The sequence below is a fragment of the Haliotis rubra genome, unplaced genomic scaffold (genome assembly GCF_003918875.1).
Source record: "Haliotis rubra isolate DU_JTF1 unplaced genomic scaffold, ASM391887v1 Scf67, whole genome shotgun sequence".
Classification (NCBI taxonomy): domain Eukaryota; kingdom Metazoa; phylum Mollusca; class Gastropoda; order Lepetellida; family Haliotidae; genus Haliotis; species Haliotis rubra.
This window is the reverse complement of record NW_025767379.1, coordinates 347408-364535: the sequence shown is the minus strand read 5'-3', so window position 1 is coordinate 364535 and position 17128 is coordinate 347408. Positions and strand designations below refer to the sequence as shown.

At 38.1% G+C, this 17128-nt stretch overlaps 1 protein-coding gene across 3 annotated transcripts in view; it reads right to left on the bottom strand.

Moving 5' to 3' along the window:
• Window positions 1-16033, bottom strand: part of LOC124257715 (protein sidekick-2-like) — a 56102-nt gene extending 40069 nt beyond the window's left edge. For all 3 annotated transcript variants that reach the window (XM_046691843.1, XM_046691844.1, XM_046691845.1), the window contains exons 1-10: window positions 15871-16033; window positions 14077-14159; window positions 12822-13088; window positions 11673-11987; window positions 9230-9511; window positions 3853-4134; window positions 3289-3442; window positions 2481-2599; window positions 864-977; window positions 541-693 (exon numbers count right to left, since the gene is read on the bottom strand). In XM_046691843.1, coding sequence (XP_046547799.1) covers window positions 541-693; window positions 864-977; window positions 2481-2599; window positions 3289-3442; window positions 3853-4134; window positions 9230-9511; window positions 11673-11987; window positions 12822-13088; window positions 14077-14137 — 1747 coding nt within the window. In that variant the 5' untranslated portion in view covers window positions 14138-14159; window positions 15871-16033. The remainder of the gene's footprint in view (window positions 1-540; window positions 694-863; window positions 978-2480; window positions 2600-3288; window positions 3443-3852; window positions 4135-9229; window positions 9512-11672; window positions 11988-12821; window positions 13089-14076; window positions 14160-15870) is intronic.
• Between the last annotated feature and the right edge of the window lie 1095 nt (window positions 16034-17128).

The window sequence follows — 17128 nt, the reverse complement described above, 5'->3', positions numbered from 1 at the left end:
GTTTTTATGGATAGCGACTTCTATTTATTTTATTGTATTCACCTGATGAAGCAGCAAGTATTAGATCTGAAACGTTGTGTAAAGAATAAAAAGAAGTTATAATCCATAAAAACATGTCATGTATTCAAATTGTCATAATGCCATTAACATTATTTTGCTAAACCCTGTCTCTGATATAAGTAGTTCACACGTACAAGCCAAACCCAAATATGTCTGTAGTTCTAGGACACTTAAGTATTTATTTCAGCAGTATCAGAGCAGATTCTTGAGAGGCATTTAGAAGTTGGTGAATATCACCTGAAGAAGGGGCAAGAAGTAGCCCAGAAACGTTGTGTTATACAATGAACAAGAAGTTGCCCTCCATATACTCGTCTGGTAGTATCAGAGCAGTGGACACCAGAAACTGGCTACACAGTCAGACAGTTGAACATATACTGGTAGGTGGAATCTGATACCAAATCTTGTTTTTCATGTAATACAGATCCAAATGGCATCACAACTGCATGCAAAACACATCAATATCTTATGAAACTGGCCTACCCTGGACAGAGAGTGTTCCATTAGCCCAAGTCCCTCCAGCTTCGTTATCGGCTCTACAGGCATAGTGTCCCTGGTCGGCCGCCGTCACGTTCTCTATGTACAACGACAGGTTCACAGTGGATCTGCGGCCATCTTCTTCAATCTGCTTCCCATCTGGAACAGGTATCCCAGCAAATTAACAACTGCTTTATATTATATCATTTCTCTTTGAAGTTATTAAAAATGTTTTTCATTTCTGTGCATGCTTCTGAACTAAGGTGATTTGGTCTACTGGAAATATGTACCAGTAATGTTAACTGAAGATGTATGTCTGTCTGACCTACCTGTGAACCAGTGAGCATCTGGTCTGGGATCGCCATACACGTCACAAGGCAAGATGGCTGTGTCACCAGACGTCACGACAATGGTACCAAAATCTTTCAAAGTCACTGGTGGGACTGGAAAAAAGTGCTTCTTAATTGAAAAACAATATTACTAAAAATGGAAAAGGATTCTGACATCAAAAGTTTGAACAATAACTGGTTCAACACGTTATTCCTTCTGTTCTACACCACACTCAGCAATATTCCAGCTATATGGCAGCGGTCTGTAAATAATTGAGTCTGGACCACACAATCCAGTGATCAACAGCACGAGCATCGATCTACGTAATTGGGATACGATGACATGTGTCAACCAAGTCAGCGAGCCCGATCCCCATCCGATCCCGTTAGTCGCTCCTACCACAAGCATGGTTTACTGAAGGACAATTCTAACTCGGATCTTCATGGGTCTCTGCTTTTAAAGCAATAAAGTAGACACTTGATAGGCTAGCCAAGAAGTGTAATTTTATTTATATTTCCACGAACAGGATTAAATTACGCCCCACCCACTAATGGAATACAGCTTCATTTTTACAGGCAATTTCTTACACAGAGGGGCTAGATTTGAGAAGCCCTCTTAGCGCTAAGATGTCGTAAGTTAATGTTAATGTATGGCACTTACGACTATCTTAACGCTAAGAGAGCTTCGAAAATCTAGGCCTTGTTGTCTGGTGTATTTTTTGTAATAAGTAAACAGCATGTGAAGTTGCTATTGTTGGTATTGTTTCTGAAGAATTGACTTAAACATATTTTGGCACTTATGTATGTTTAAATGTAGCTTATAGCTTCATATACACAAGGACATACTAAAGTCAATGCTTCATCACATGACATTATCTACTGTCATGAATAATGTACATTTTTACATGTCTTTACATGTCACTGAAGAACTGATAAAGGTGAGAGAGTTCAGAGAGTTTTACTTCTGAACACTAGGGGTTTACCTTGACCTACAAAACGATTGGTCCAGACGACCCCGGTTACGAGTTAAATAGTATAGTGTACTGAACCATAAACCTTAGTAACTAGTAGAATTACAGAAATCTTTCCAGAAATCTCACCTGTCAAGAATTAATTACAAAGAATATTATCTCGCATCCCTCTGGATATTTTTTGTGCATGCTTTATGATTTTTGTGTGTAATGGACGCACATTACTGCATCGCGTAAAACCCTTCAATACTATATCTGGTTTCGTCTTGCTTTTGTTTTGTTAGACCAGTTTGTATATAATATACTAACACTTTAACCATACACAGATATCCTCTCTGCAGTGTAGGGGTCAACTAAAGGTCAAAATATTCATCCATGATGGTGAAGGCTCAGGTTATATTCCCCACATGGGTGTAATGTGTAAATCCCACTTTGGGTGTTGCAGGCCATGATATGAATTTAAAACTGCTAAAGGTGGCATAAAATCAAACTCACTCACTCACTCACACTGGAGGGATGATACACTCCGGACTTCAGTCAAGCCACTAGAACTACAAGTTTTTCTTTATGTTTTACATGCAAACAGGAAAATTTGGTTTTCTATTGCAGGTTCAGATTATGCTTGTACTAGACTGTATATACATACCAATGACAATGACGGAAACATTGACGGACTTGGTTCCGTACACATTGTGTGTAATGCAGGTGTACCTTCCTTCATGGGACTTGTCAACATTACTGATAAATAGTTCCTGGTTACTGGCCCTGAAACCACAAAGAAAAGAGGAGGAGATGAAACGAGTGGACAGGTAAATGAGCGAGGGAGTGAATGAGGTAATTAGAGCATGAGTAAGTCAATGAGTTCATATGTAGGGGGGCGATATAATTAGCGAAAGAGTAAGTGAGTGAGTTTAGTTTTACACCTCACTCATCAATAGTCCAGCTATATGACGGCGTGAGTGAGTTGATGAGTTCATATGTAGGGGAGCGATATAATTAGCGAAAGAGTAAGTGAGTGAGTTTAGTTTTACACCTCACTCATCAATAGTCCAGCTATATGACGACGTGAGTGAGTTGATGAAGGAGTGAATAAGTAAATAAGGATAAAGTTGCCGTCAATGCCCTGTTGAGAGCACGCTTTCATGACATGTCCGATGAACATGCAAGGAACGCTTGAATAAAAATGGTTGTAGATGTGTTGCCAACTACAACGAGTAAGATTACTTATTAGTTGCAATACTCCAGTCGTGGGAGTCTGTAAATATTTGTGTCCGGAGAGACATGATGACATGTTATCAAACCAGTCGGCAACAAGTCTATGATCAGTAAACACCAAGCCCCTGAATTACCGTGTGAGTGGGTGGAAGGTATGTTCAAGGTGTATATTAAATCAGGTCTAGACAAACCAGTGATTGGGCACTATCCCTGGGTATGACACCCAATGACAGACTAACCTGAAGCTAATCTGACTGGATGGTGACAGTTTCCTTCCATGGAACAACCAAGAGACTGTCGGAGTGGGTGAACCTTGCACTTGGCAGGTCAACTGCAGTAGTCTCCCTTTGATAACTCTCTGGTTCAGTGGAGGTTCAGTGAATATTGGTGCACCTGTGGAGAAGAAAACCAAGAGGAAATGAACAATGTTTATTGTTGCAAAGTCCCAGCTGGATCCCAGCAGCATGTAAATAAGAGAGTCGCAACAGAATCAGCTACTTGTATAGTTCTAGCTACATCATGTACATCATGATCATAAGAAAAGCAAGATTTATGGATGTGAACTTCTTTATCGTGAATAACACGACATTTCAGAGTGTATGCTTGATCCTTCATCATGATCATATTTTTAAAGCATGCAACACAATCTAAAATTGCAGGGTCACAATGTTGCTGGAATATTGCTAAAAGCTTTGAAACCAAACTCAGTCAGTCAGTCATCATAATCATGCTTGAGGGCAAAGGTGCTTGAGAAAAGGTGAATGATCCCGCTCCAGAAACAAACACTCAAAGTCAAAACGCACCTTGTACTGTAACTGTGGCCACCCTGGACGTTCGACTGGTGGGGACGGAGAGAGAGTTCTCAGCCACACAGAAATAGTCTCCCTCATCATCAGCTTGCACAGACTGAAGTTGTAGGTCCCACACTCCAGCACTGGGGGATATTGACTGTAATGGCTGATAGTCTCTATACCATGTGACTCGAGCAGGAGGTATGCTGATTGGTGGAACACATTTCAAGGTCAAGGACTGGCCAGCAAAGATGGTTGCATCACTTGGTTCAGCTTGAAAGTCTACATTCAACACTGAAATCACAGTCAACAAGAAAACATTGTCACTATTGCCCATCATTGTCAGATTAGAATTATGTGAGGTGAGGTGAGGTGAAATTGGGTTTAACGTCACTTGACATTTCTAATATGAATACTAGCCCAGACTAAGCTGGTTTTAGTGCTAGGAGATACCATGCTGTGAAGCATGAATACCCCACTCAGACACATTATACTGACTCCTCGAGAAGACCAGTCCTTGTTGTACATTAATTCTGCACTACCATATTTTAACGCATGAGTTCGGGGGATCGGCGACCTTCCGCCTTCCAGGCGGACGCTCTAACCACTACACCATGGAGGCGGTCGATTAGAATTATGTTTGTTCACATACTAATATGAATAATATGGAGATATGTGTGTTTGTTATTTAATACAGCACTCAACCATAGTTCAGGTTTATGGCTGTGAATAATCGATTCTGGACCAAACAATCAAGTGAAAAACAGCATAAGCATTGATCTATTGGGAACGATGACATATGTCAGCGAGCCTGACCACCTGTTTTTGTTAGTCGCACCTTACGACATGCATGTCTTGCTGAAACACAATTCTAACCCAGACTTTCAGGGGTATAACATGGAGACTAGGTCATAGGCACAAGGGTTGCCATGTCACCAGGAAATGTTTTATTAAAAGAGAAATAAATACACACAAATAGACCCCTTCTCTAGAAAAAAGTCATTTATGGGACCAATATTTGAACTCAGCCTTGGGTAACTTAGTCATTGAGAATACATGTCCCCATTACAAAACTGTGTAGGACCAAGAATATATATAATTTATGGCACCAAGGTTTTTATATTGATAAGTATTTTATAGACAAGCAACTTTTATTCATGCAACTTCAGTGGTCTGAAGGAAGCATGGATAAAAGGGCCTTAACTCCGTAAAAGGTTGATTTGATTGCAACCAGTATCATCAGTATGCAAAATATCAGGTCTCTAAGTTGGAGATGACTTATACCCACTTTAACTCACTTTAGATCATGACTGATAACATAACTGTATAAGCAGGGATAGAAATACTTTTTTTTCTAAGTGTGCCTTAGGGCACCAGACAAATATTTTAGGTGTGCTCTAAGTTGAGATGACTTATGCCCACATGTTTGTAGAATAAATAACTGATGATGATCATTTGAAATCATTGTTAAATAAAGAAATGGGTTTATGAGCATTCAAATATGTAAGGTATTATTCAATTTCTAACTTTCTGAGAAAAACAATTAGTCCCCATTTCATTTCTCATTTACCGTGCCATGGCACACTAGTATATGCTATTTCAGGAACCCTGCTAAGTTTGAATTTTCTAAATCTGAAAAATTTGTCCCCAGCAGGCAGCAAAGGCCTTAACTCTCTCCCAGAAAATTACAGACACAAATTTACACCCTCATTTTACATAATGACCAGTTTTAGTTCTACAAATTATAAGGCATTTGACCAAATTTGTCCCCACTGAGAAACGGACAGATGGGAAAACAGAAGCATAGATGGACAAACTCTGTTCCTATATCCCCTACTCCATGTCGTGGAAGGGAATCATAATATGAATTCATCCACTATGGACTACCTGTCATTGTTTGAAGATCAATACACCACTATAAAGCATGTATTAGTCCTCTGAGATAAGGTGAACAAGGGGATTTGAATATGTTTCATTATTGATAAAACCCAAAGAATAACACTGCTATGTATTACACAATAACACTGCTATGTATTACACAATAACACTGCTATGTATTACACAATAACACTGCTATGTATTACACAATAACACTGCTATGTATTACACAATAACACTGCTATGTATTACACAATAACACTGCTATGTATTACACAATAACACTGCTATGTATTACACAATAACACTGCTATGTATTACACAATAACACTGCTATGTATTACACAATAACACTGCTAACACAATAAATAACACTGCTATGTATTACACAATAACACTGCTATGTATTACACAATAACACTGCTGTGTATTACACAATAACACTGCTATGTATTACACAATAACACTGCTACTGCTAATAACACTGCTGTTACACAATAACACTGCTATGTATTACACAATAACACAATAACACTGCTATGTATTACACAATAACACTGCTATGTATTTCCTCAAACTACTGCCCCATTTACACTGTACTGCACTGTACTGTTGAAGGCTGGTATCAGTGCAATCTCTGTAACTCAAGTTTCACTCAGTCCAGTTTGTCACCAGGATGTATTTAGGCAGAAGATTCAAATCTGATTCAAATGTCATAACAAATTTGAAAATTAGAAATTAATTCTAAACAATTCCAACCTTATGTTCCGTAACTGTAATATCTAATGTTATGAGTGAGTGAGTATAGTTTTACCCCACACTCAGCAATATTCCAGCTATATGGCGGTGGTCTGTAAATATCCAGTGATCAACAGCATGAGCATCAATCTGTGCCATTGGGAACCGATGACATGTATCATCCAAGTCAGCGAGCCTGACCACCCGATCCCGTTAGTCGCCTCTTACTACAAGCATGGGTTACTGAAGATCAATATTCTAATCCGGACCTTCACGGGGGTATCTAATGTTATGACTTTCCATAGGAGCTAACAGGACCACAAAGGGAAAAACATTCCCCAGTGTCACGTGACTAAAATGAACATCAGGCAAATATAAATTCTAAGAGTCCATGTATTCAGTCTGAGTGTCCTGGAGTAAAATGGTGTTGTGCACTGTATGTTGAGATAATTCCTTCAGTGGAATGAATCAGTGATCATGTACACAGTGGTGATGAATGAAACAACATACATCAGTTACCATGGTTACTGCTCTTGATGAGCATGATAAGTGGAAGGTGGGTGGTATAATATCCGTCCCCATCAGTACAAAAGGCATTAAAACAACTTGCCCACTCACATCAAGAATGCTGAATCTTTGGACACATTTAAATCGTCTCTAAAAACCCACTTTTTTCGTCATGCCTATTACTAGACTTTCTATGTTCAATTGTCTCTCTGTAAATAGTTTTAACTATTTTCTTTTCTCCTATAGTATTGTAGCGCCATGAGCGATGGGTATTAGTACCTGGATGTAGCGCTATATAAATACCCACATTATTATTATTATTATTATTATTATTATTAAAAAAATCAGTACTTTCTGCTGGCACTCGACTGCCAGAAGGGTTTTTCAAAATTTCTAAAAACTTGAGGAACAGGAAAGTATATGAGAATTTTCTCCAAAGCTGGATAACAATTGCTGGTCCCAGAAACCTTTCATTCTTTTGGCACAGAAAATTAGTGAGAGGGGTTGTCACAGAATGAGATTTTGACAAAATATATGGTGAGAACCTGCCTTAGCCAAACACATTTAACTCTCAACAAAAAATGCTTAAGCTCCTTTTTGGAAACTTAGAAATAGCTTCCCCTTTTGCTTGAATGTCACCTAAAATTTAAACCAGAGCTGGTGCAAATTCACATTTAATTGAATTTACAGTCAACTTCATTGAGTCTCTGAGCATATCTGCCATATGAAGAAGACCTCAGCAAAAACTTTGGTAATAACTTAAACCTGAATCTTCTGTTAAGGAATAGCCCCTGGACACGTTGATACATAAGATAAAACTTAGCAAAGTATGTTTCTTATTATTATATATAATTATGTTTGAAAACTCAAGACATGAACAACTGATGGAGTTTCCCGACTCGTAAAACTGCAAGTTTGCTCGATTGTCTTGATCGCTGCATCAATAGGTACCTGTTTTGTTTGCAGTGTTATGACTGTGTCCCGTTATTGTCCACAAGAGTTTTGTGATGGGGTTTACGACTATAATCAATTATTGATTGACTTTTGATCAATTATTGATTGATTGCTGATCTCTGATTATCGATCTGCATATTGTGAACAAATAACAGTACTAGGGTTGGGTATTGCCAAAATGTTCGTATTGCGATATATTGTGATATGTGTTGGCGTATTGCAATATGTATTGAGGTATATTGTGAAAGTATATAACACATGGTTTAAGGTAGTTAAATTTCTGTTTCCTTTCTTTTGAAACAATGCCACTGGCCACTGTCAGGACTCAGATGTGATTGTACAAGAGATCAGTTGAAAATGTTTCCAAATTGAAGACTTCGCTCTAAAGTTTGGAACTCGAGAAAAAGCGTTTGCAGCGGCGTCCGCCATTTTGGTTTGCCGGTACCAATATATTTTATATATAAATGGTTTAAAAGTCACGCAAATGCAATTATATGAACAATAAACATTCTCAAAACTATTAGTGTCTGATAATATAAAGGAAATACAAATGTTATTAGTAGTTTTTACATCACGAAAATTACCGATAGTATCGGGTGATCTGGTTCGCGAAAAGTGTACCGCAATATATCGTACTTTGAAGTTCGAATTGCAATATACAGGTTAACCGGTATTATCGCCCACCCCTAAACAGTACTAATTACAACATTGTTTAACAATAAAACACCCCACCCTATGACAAATAGAGACAAATAGAGAGATTCTCTGACATTCTACAATACCATGTATCATATTCCATTTTTAGTCAACTGGCACAAAGATAAAAAAAAAATTCTGATAAAAGATGCATGATTGGAATTTCTCTAAGACTCCACACATTCTGATAGGTTTCAATATTAGAAGTTGTTCACTGGTCTCGAGGGGGATATGGGCTGATGTACCCTAATGTTTGTTTATGTTCCCTGAGCCTGAACACCTCAATGGTAATTTTGAACTGTTTGAAGCACGGGTATCGGATCATAGTATGGAGTACCAGACGACAAGATGACAAGAAAAACAAATTTAGAGTTATCTCCCTTCCATCGATTTGCATTCACAAAACATCGGTAATTTCCGTACATCATGCGTGATTCAATGTTATTCGAGATAAAGAATTACTACTACGAAGTACCAAATGAGTTCGGCATTCACAGCGGGGTACATAGAAAATGTTACTCGCTTGTAAGCAGGGTACATTGAAAATAACAGAAGAGCTCTTAGCGAATCAGAAAACGACTTTTATGTGTGAGGATAGATAAATGAAATTACCTACCTGTGACAGTAACATTAGACGGAGCTGACGTGACAGTTCCCACAGCGTTAACGCCTTGACAGTAATATATCCCAGCATCCTCTAGTAACACTCGCGTGAATATCAGACTTCCATTGTAAAATATGTAACTTGTAGAACTCCCATTGATACTGGCATCATTTCTGAACCATAAAACAAGTACATCTTTGCCCTGTACGAGGCAGTCCAACACCAGGGATGTGTTGACGGGGGCAACGACTTCGGCAGCAGGAGGAGCCAGCAGAACTGGCAGCGTGGCGACATCTGGAGCAGACATGACACACTATCTATTAAGGCTGTAACGATTCACTCGCATATTCGGTGAATCGAACCGTAGCCCTTCATGAATTCAATTCGTTATTTGTGGTCACCAGAACCGAATATTAACAAATATTTACGATTTTTTTAAGGGAGCATGTTTTACTTGAACCCTTATGTCCTTTTCCAAAGTGAGATATGCAAGAATGGAACATGTACTAGCATTGCAGTAGTGCAAGTCATGTTAGTTTGCCAAGACCGCACATGGTACGGTCGATTATAACTATAACATACCAAATTTGAGTGTCATGAGATCACTGGTTATTGCTGTGAAAAATTAACACAGGGTATTGGTGGTGATTAGTAGACTCAACATGGAATTTCCGGCTCAAATACACACGGTAATCTAAATCCCTGCAAAAACAACTTAGTACATATTATGCATCAATCACTTAACTACAATATACTTAAGAAACATCTATAATTGTAGACATGTGTTTTACTGATGAAAATACCAAAAAACTTATAAGGGGGTAGTGGGGCGTTATTTGATACACACACTAACTGCCTGTAATACGTCATCAGCATCCATCACTTAACTACTTCACATATATTCAACCGGGTCTTGGTGATTTAACCACTAGGCTACCCACTGCCCGTGTTTGTTTTGAAATACCCATACGAATTACTGTACATTGGAAAGAATCCTATCACTTTATGTTATCTTATCGATTGATTGTAGAAATGATACAGCGCTTTTAATAAAATATGTCAACAGTTGTATACATAAGTTGTGTATTTGTTGCAGCACTACTATCTATATATATACTAAATAGTGGCTTATGTGACTTAGCAACCTACAACAGTCACAAGTATATGTTAAATCATAGGAGTCATTGCTACCACAGGGAATGATTGTGATAACTTATCTACATCGGACTTTGTAAGCTGGCGGTTAGGTGCCTGACTCTGAGAGGGTGGGTACAAATCCCGAATGGGCCACAACCAAATAAAAGTTCTAGAATCTGAATCTGAATGCGTAATCCCAAATATAACATGTTGTCTACCTCTGCTTAGATACCGCTATTTGATCACAAGCTCACCACATACACAAGTAAAATTTCCTTAAAGGAATAAAGGAATCACAATGTACGCTTTGGTCAATGGTATTATTGACTTGTGATGGGTGGTCAACATGGCTTGATAACAGGACCCAACAAAGATGACGAGGATACAATTCTTACTTTACCTTATTATGATTAATAACAAAACAAAAACATTTTGTATTTCACGAGGCTTTGCCAAACATATTTTACATTCGAATAATTATACTTTGCATGTTTCCATGTGTCTTCTAGAACAGATTTGCTATAGCTGGTGTAACCTACAAATTTGAAAACATTGCAACTAACATCAGTTCAAAACTCACTGGGTGTGTTAAACTTTAGTTAAAAAGAAACTAAATAATTGCAAAACATAACAACTACACAACTCCATCAGCAAGCAAATTAGGAAAAGATATTACTTTGTGAAAAAGGGGATTGTTTTGCTTTATTGAGAGGTGTTTTAAACTGCGCTATAACACTGCAGTTGGTGCCATAATGTCAAACAGAGCAATAAAGCCTCTTCCAAGGTACTGATCCAGTTATCAATGAAATACAATTTGACATCATCTCTACAAAGTCATAAATCAATCATATCACTTATACAATATGTTTACTTCTTTGAGTCCAATATTGGAAGTTCTTCAAAGGCACTTAGAAGTTCACCTGATGAAGGAGCAAGAATTGGCAGTGAAACGTTTCATAAAGAATAAAATAGAAGTCGTTATCCATAAAACGTGTCATGTATCCAATACTGGAGTGAGTGAGTGAGTTAAAATTTAAAGTCACTTTGGCAATATTTCAGCCATATCGTGACTAAAACAAGTTATAGATTAACAATAAGTAATGATAGATTATAAAATCCTGTAAACGAAGGACAGTAAAACAAATAGAACATCACAGATATAAATGTAAAACTAGCAATTAAATCTAAAACATTTTTACTATAGAGGACAACACAATATAAAAACTAGGCTCCAATACTGGAACCTAAGAAGATCTAGATGTAGGACTGCTGGAACATATGTACATTATATTGGTCCACAATACATCCAAGCACATACCTTTCAGGAATATTGCTGCATCTACACTACTGATATTCCGCTTCAAGAGCGTGTTTAGCGCCATGCAGCGGAGGATTCCAATATTGGTCCTGTCTATAGTGAGGATCAGCTTCATGGAGTATTGAGCACTGAGCCCTGTTGCATCGTAGTCTCCGTAGGAGGCAGTTATCTGTTCCCCACCCAGGAACTCCTTGCCATTGAGATCCCAGTACACTCTAGGATAGGGAGCGCTTGAACCTGTGATGCACTCAAATGTCACGGACGTGTTGACTTCTACTCGAACTGATGCTGGGCTCAGCTGGAACTTGTTGATATCTAAAATTACAAACAAAAACGCTGTGAAATCAAATTACAGGAATAAAGGGGGCAATTTCTGTATGCCAACGTCTGTATTATGAGATGATGTCGTGTTCATCACAATACAGAAATGTTCCCCCTTCATGTGCATCACTTGTAAACGTTTCAAAGATCATAGCAATGATCCAGACCAGTATCCTGAAGAGAGACTTGTAACATTGCAAATATGGAAATAATGCCTTTCAAATTGTAATAAGTCTAGATCTATTGCAAGTATGAATGAAGCCCTACTCAAACTTGAAACAATATCTTTTAAGTCAATTATAACTATGTATGTATAATATAATAGGCACACTGGCAGGAAAACTACACAAGATTACACATGATATGTTTATGTTGCTTTAACTGACATTAGTTGCAATCCTCAATATTTGAGCCATATGTCACTTGGGCGTAAGAACTGAATCTGGAGTGAGTGAGTGTGAGTTTAGTTTTACGCCGCATTTAGCAATATTCCAGCAATGTCACGGCGGGGAACACCAGAAATGGCGTTCACACATTGTACCCATGTGGGGAATAGAACATGGGTCTTCGATGTGACGAGCGAACTCCTTAACCACTAGGCTACCCCACTGCCCGAATCTGGACCAGACAAACCAGCGGTTGACATCATGAACGCTGATCTGCTTTGTTCTTTGAACCGAAACTTTTGAAGCCTGGACACGACACTGATAGACCTGTTGCGGCTTTCAGTGGAACTGTTCTTAGTCACATCAGGGCAAAAGATCTGATTCTTATGAAAGTGGTGCTGTGAAGTATGTTCATTTCAATATCAGCAAACATAATACTTACAAGCCAAAATGACTGTTGCGGTTTTTGAGACAGGTGAAACATTTCTTGAGCTTGAGATGACACAATCATAAAGGCCAACATCAGACGATGAATACTGTGGAATCAGCAGCGAATTGTTCCCAAATATTGCAGCTTTTGTCTGTATCTGGCTACCATTGAACCTCCATTCATAGACCAGAATCCTTCCTGCTAAGTCCTTTACCTGACAGTCCAGGCGGACATCATGGCCCTCTATCACAGCCTGGCTCTGTGGACGGTGCAGCCATTCTTCACAAACAGGAAAATAAACATCAGTTTAAAAAAATTTAAGAGATGTCAACTTTTATGAATGAGAACTGCAAATAATAAATTCAATTTCTACTTAAGAAATCCAAGTTTAAAATCTGTAAACAAGAAATTATTGCACATGCTTCTCTTGACTGCCTTGTTTGTTGTTGTTATTGTTGTTGTTGTTGTTGTTGTTGGGTAACACTACATTCAGTAATATAGGTGAGGTGAGGTGAGGTGAGGTGAGGTGAGGTGAGGTGAAATTGGGTTTAACGTCGTGCTTGAGAATATTTCGCTCATATGACGACATGCATGCGTGTGTATGTGTATGTGCGGCTGCTTGTACTAGCCCAGACTGAAGCTGGTTTTATAGTGCTAGCCCACTGAGATACCATGCTGCAGTGAAGCATGAATACCCCACTCAGACACATTATACTGACTCCGAGCCGACCAGTCCTTGTTGTACCCATTAATGCCGAGCGCCAGGCAGGGACCAACAAGTACCACATTTTAACGTCTTTTGGTATGACGACTCTAACCATTACACCACGGAGGCGGTCTCAGTAAAATAGCGGCTATATGACAGCTGTATATAAACAACCAAGTCTGGACCAGACAATACAGTGATTGATATTCTGAGCAATGACACTGCCGATCAACCAAGTTATTTTGTTTGTTTGTTTGTTTGTTTTACACCACACTCAGACATATTCCAGCTACATGTCAGCAGTCAGTAAAACATCAAGTCTGGACCTGACAATCCAGTGATCAACTGCATGAGCATTGATCTATGCCTACCCAATCCCATTTGTCCCCTCTCATGACAAGCATGGGTTGCTGAAGACCAATTCTAACCTGGATCTTCATGGTACAACCAAGATACTGAGCCTGGCCACCCGATCCACTTGGTCACCCCTGTGACCTGCATAGCTAGTGAGAATCTATTCTGCCTTGAAATCTTCACGAAGGACTCTTAATGTTAACTGACCTATTTGAGAGGAAACGACTGGCAGCAGCAGAAGACGGAGCAATGCTGACTGAAGATTCATCCTCGCTTTACTACCTGGCAATCTGTAAAGACAATAAACAAAACACATTGAGATAACTAACTATGAAGGATTCTAAATAAGCCCTCAGCAGACAAATTAGGAAAATCTGATTATTTTGTTCAAAACTTGATTTTGTAAGGTTCTTATTTGCTAAAGAACATGTGTAATATTTTCAGAGTTTTAGCACAGCATAAAATACAATCAAATAGAATTAAGCATTCCTCTTCATTTCTATTGGTCCTGTTATCAGAGACATATGACTAAACCATTCTAGTTATGGATAAAATAACATGCATTAGGAAATACTGAATTCCCATTTGGGATCTTTTACTGACATTCGTTGCAGATTTGGAGGACGAATATCAGCCAGTAAGCAGATCTGGACAAAATCCTGTAACCGCCAACTTGTTCATTTCTTGTATGAAGCATTTACACAAGCTTATGAAAGAAGTTTTACAAGTGTCTCTAATATTCAACATTTACTTACAGCCATCCAAAATGTCCTGAAGGTGAATGTTAATAAAGTAGAAGAATGTCCCACCAAATGTTGATAAAAATTATGAAAATATTTTTGCACTAATCACAGTGCCAAACAAAACCCCTGGATGATGACAGAATGTTAGGCTGTGAACAATCTGTGCCAGTGTTACAAAGTAAATGTCAATCAATAAACTGCGGAACATTCTATAGACTATTAATCAGGGTCCATCTGGCCATCTGCCATGAAGCCAATACCTATCCTCTCCTTAATGATTCATAAGTACATCTGCCTAGGAAATTAATTACACAAGTCTGAGGTCCACGCATCAATTATGCAGCATCACTAGGTGTGTTATGCCGAGAGACGAGTGAACAATCAAAACACACTTGGACCTTCACAAATCTAACATAATATGCATAGTTTTAATACTATTTGTCTGAAATTCACATGCTTCCTATTACATATGAAATACCTACTTGTGAATTACAGGAAAATCGTAACCATGACTTTGACAAAAGTGATTCGCCTATTGTTAAAGGTATCCATAAGGCAAACATTCCTATACTTCATAACTTGTCTGTGTTATCATATGAGGGCAACTGTTGAGCAAATAAATGCTTTTTCTACAAATTATTATTTTTCAATCTCTAAAGACAAAACAATTTTTGGGAAATGTCATCATCACATTCACTTTTCTTTGCAACCAAGAGTGAATATTTAATTGAAAGAGGGAATAATAAACATATGAGAACATAACACAGCAAAAATATTTTCCCTACATGAAATGAATAATTCAGAATTAATGAAACATATTTGATTTGGCGGAAACAAATATATTTTAAGGGGAATGTGTAACTAAAACATAAAAGTAAAATTTCACTTAATAATATACCTTAAGATACATATGTATAACTTAAACCTTCGTACACAATGAAAACTGAAATGACAGTTATGAACCGTACGTCATTATCCTATTATGTCATGCAAGCTTCTATTATAATTAGTCGTCTAATCATCAGGCATGCATGTAATTAAACTCAAAATACATCAACAACTGATCAAATGTTATGTTTTGTCCAATCTAAAGATGCCGCTTTAGTGAGTTTGCTTATTCCCTAATGCAAATGAAATAATTTACACATGGCTGGAACATTTGAGTGTTTGAAGAAAGAGACCCTCCCCCTAAATCAACCAATCCAATCAATATGAAGGAAGACAGGCACAGGTAGATCTACGAATGATAGATACCTACCAGTATGCATATGCATGATAGTCACATCAAACTGTCGTTCAAACTGTCTTTTCGCTTACAATGTCCATCTACCAGAAAATGTCGTTTCCTTGGCGACAGTTATTCTGAAGACATGACATATAATCCGGTTTCGGTACCATGTGTGATGTATTTTGGTACCGCCTTCCGTGTGTATCACGTGATATATTCATAATACGCACAATTTGTGACGTTTTGTGGACGATTTCGTTCAAAACTATTTTCCTAACTAATTATTTCAAAGGATTAGTAGTGTAGCGATTTTCAACCTTGATAATTAGGGGTGAAAGGCAGGAATAATTACGCCCAGTTAAAAAACTTGTACACAAAATTTAGTAAATAAAAATCAAGTATAATAATGTTACTGAGAAATTTTTAGCAGTCCTTTTTAAATACCGTTCAAAGGCTAGGCAAGTCGACCTGTACGACGGTGTAACAAGGGGTGCATTTTATATGATGAGTATGACCAGGGTAATCTTTAACAAGTACACTGGCATGAAGTAGTTAACATAAGTAATTGAAAGTGTTTGTTTTGTTGTTGGTGACCATATGGTAAACAGGCCGAATGCATAGTAATTGACGTTACTTCAGGACAATATATGTTCTTCATTAACGCTGAAGGGGTCGTTGTCGGCACAGGTACTACAGATATGTACCCCAGGTACATTTCTGTATACAGACATGTACCCTAAACAAAGTCAAACTAAAGAAACGTACCCGGTACCCTAAACGACGGACGAGTCCATATTCCGCGACCCAATACCGAAACCGTATACATGTAGTTATTCCCGTTCAGCTGATTGCGAGTGGTGTACGTTGTGCACCGTGAAATATTCGTTATACTGTGTATGCTCTTATATAACGCAATCAAATGCATCTAATACAACAGTATGACAGTTCCGATCAAGAAAACTCCACAATGCAGAATGGAATCGTCCTAGGGTACATTTCTGTATTCTGATTATGGCCAGGGTACATTTCTGTATACAGAAACGTACCTGGCGTACACATCTGTAACCGTGCCGACAACGACCCTTTCAGCTTCAGTAAAGGTATGATTCGGTGCTAAAATTTTGCTGGCAAAATTTACATGCATTTGTCATATTGATATGTGTTTCTGATTCTTTGATTTGGCTTGTTTTGATATTTCAAAGCTGGGAAAAGCTTAAGGTTATCAATAACTTATGATACCAAGCATGGAAATCAAATAATTAAAATCAGATAATTTACACCGCCATTC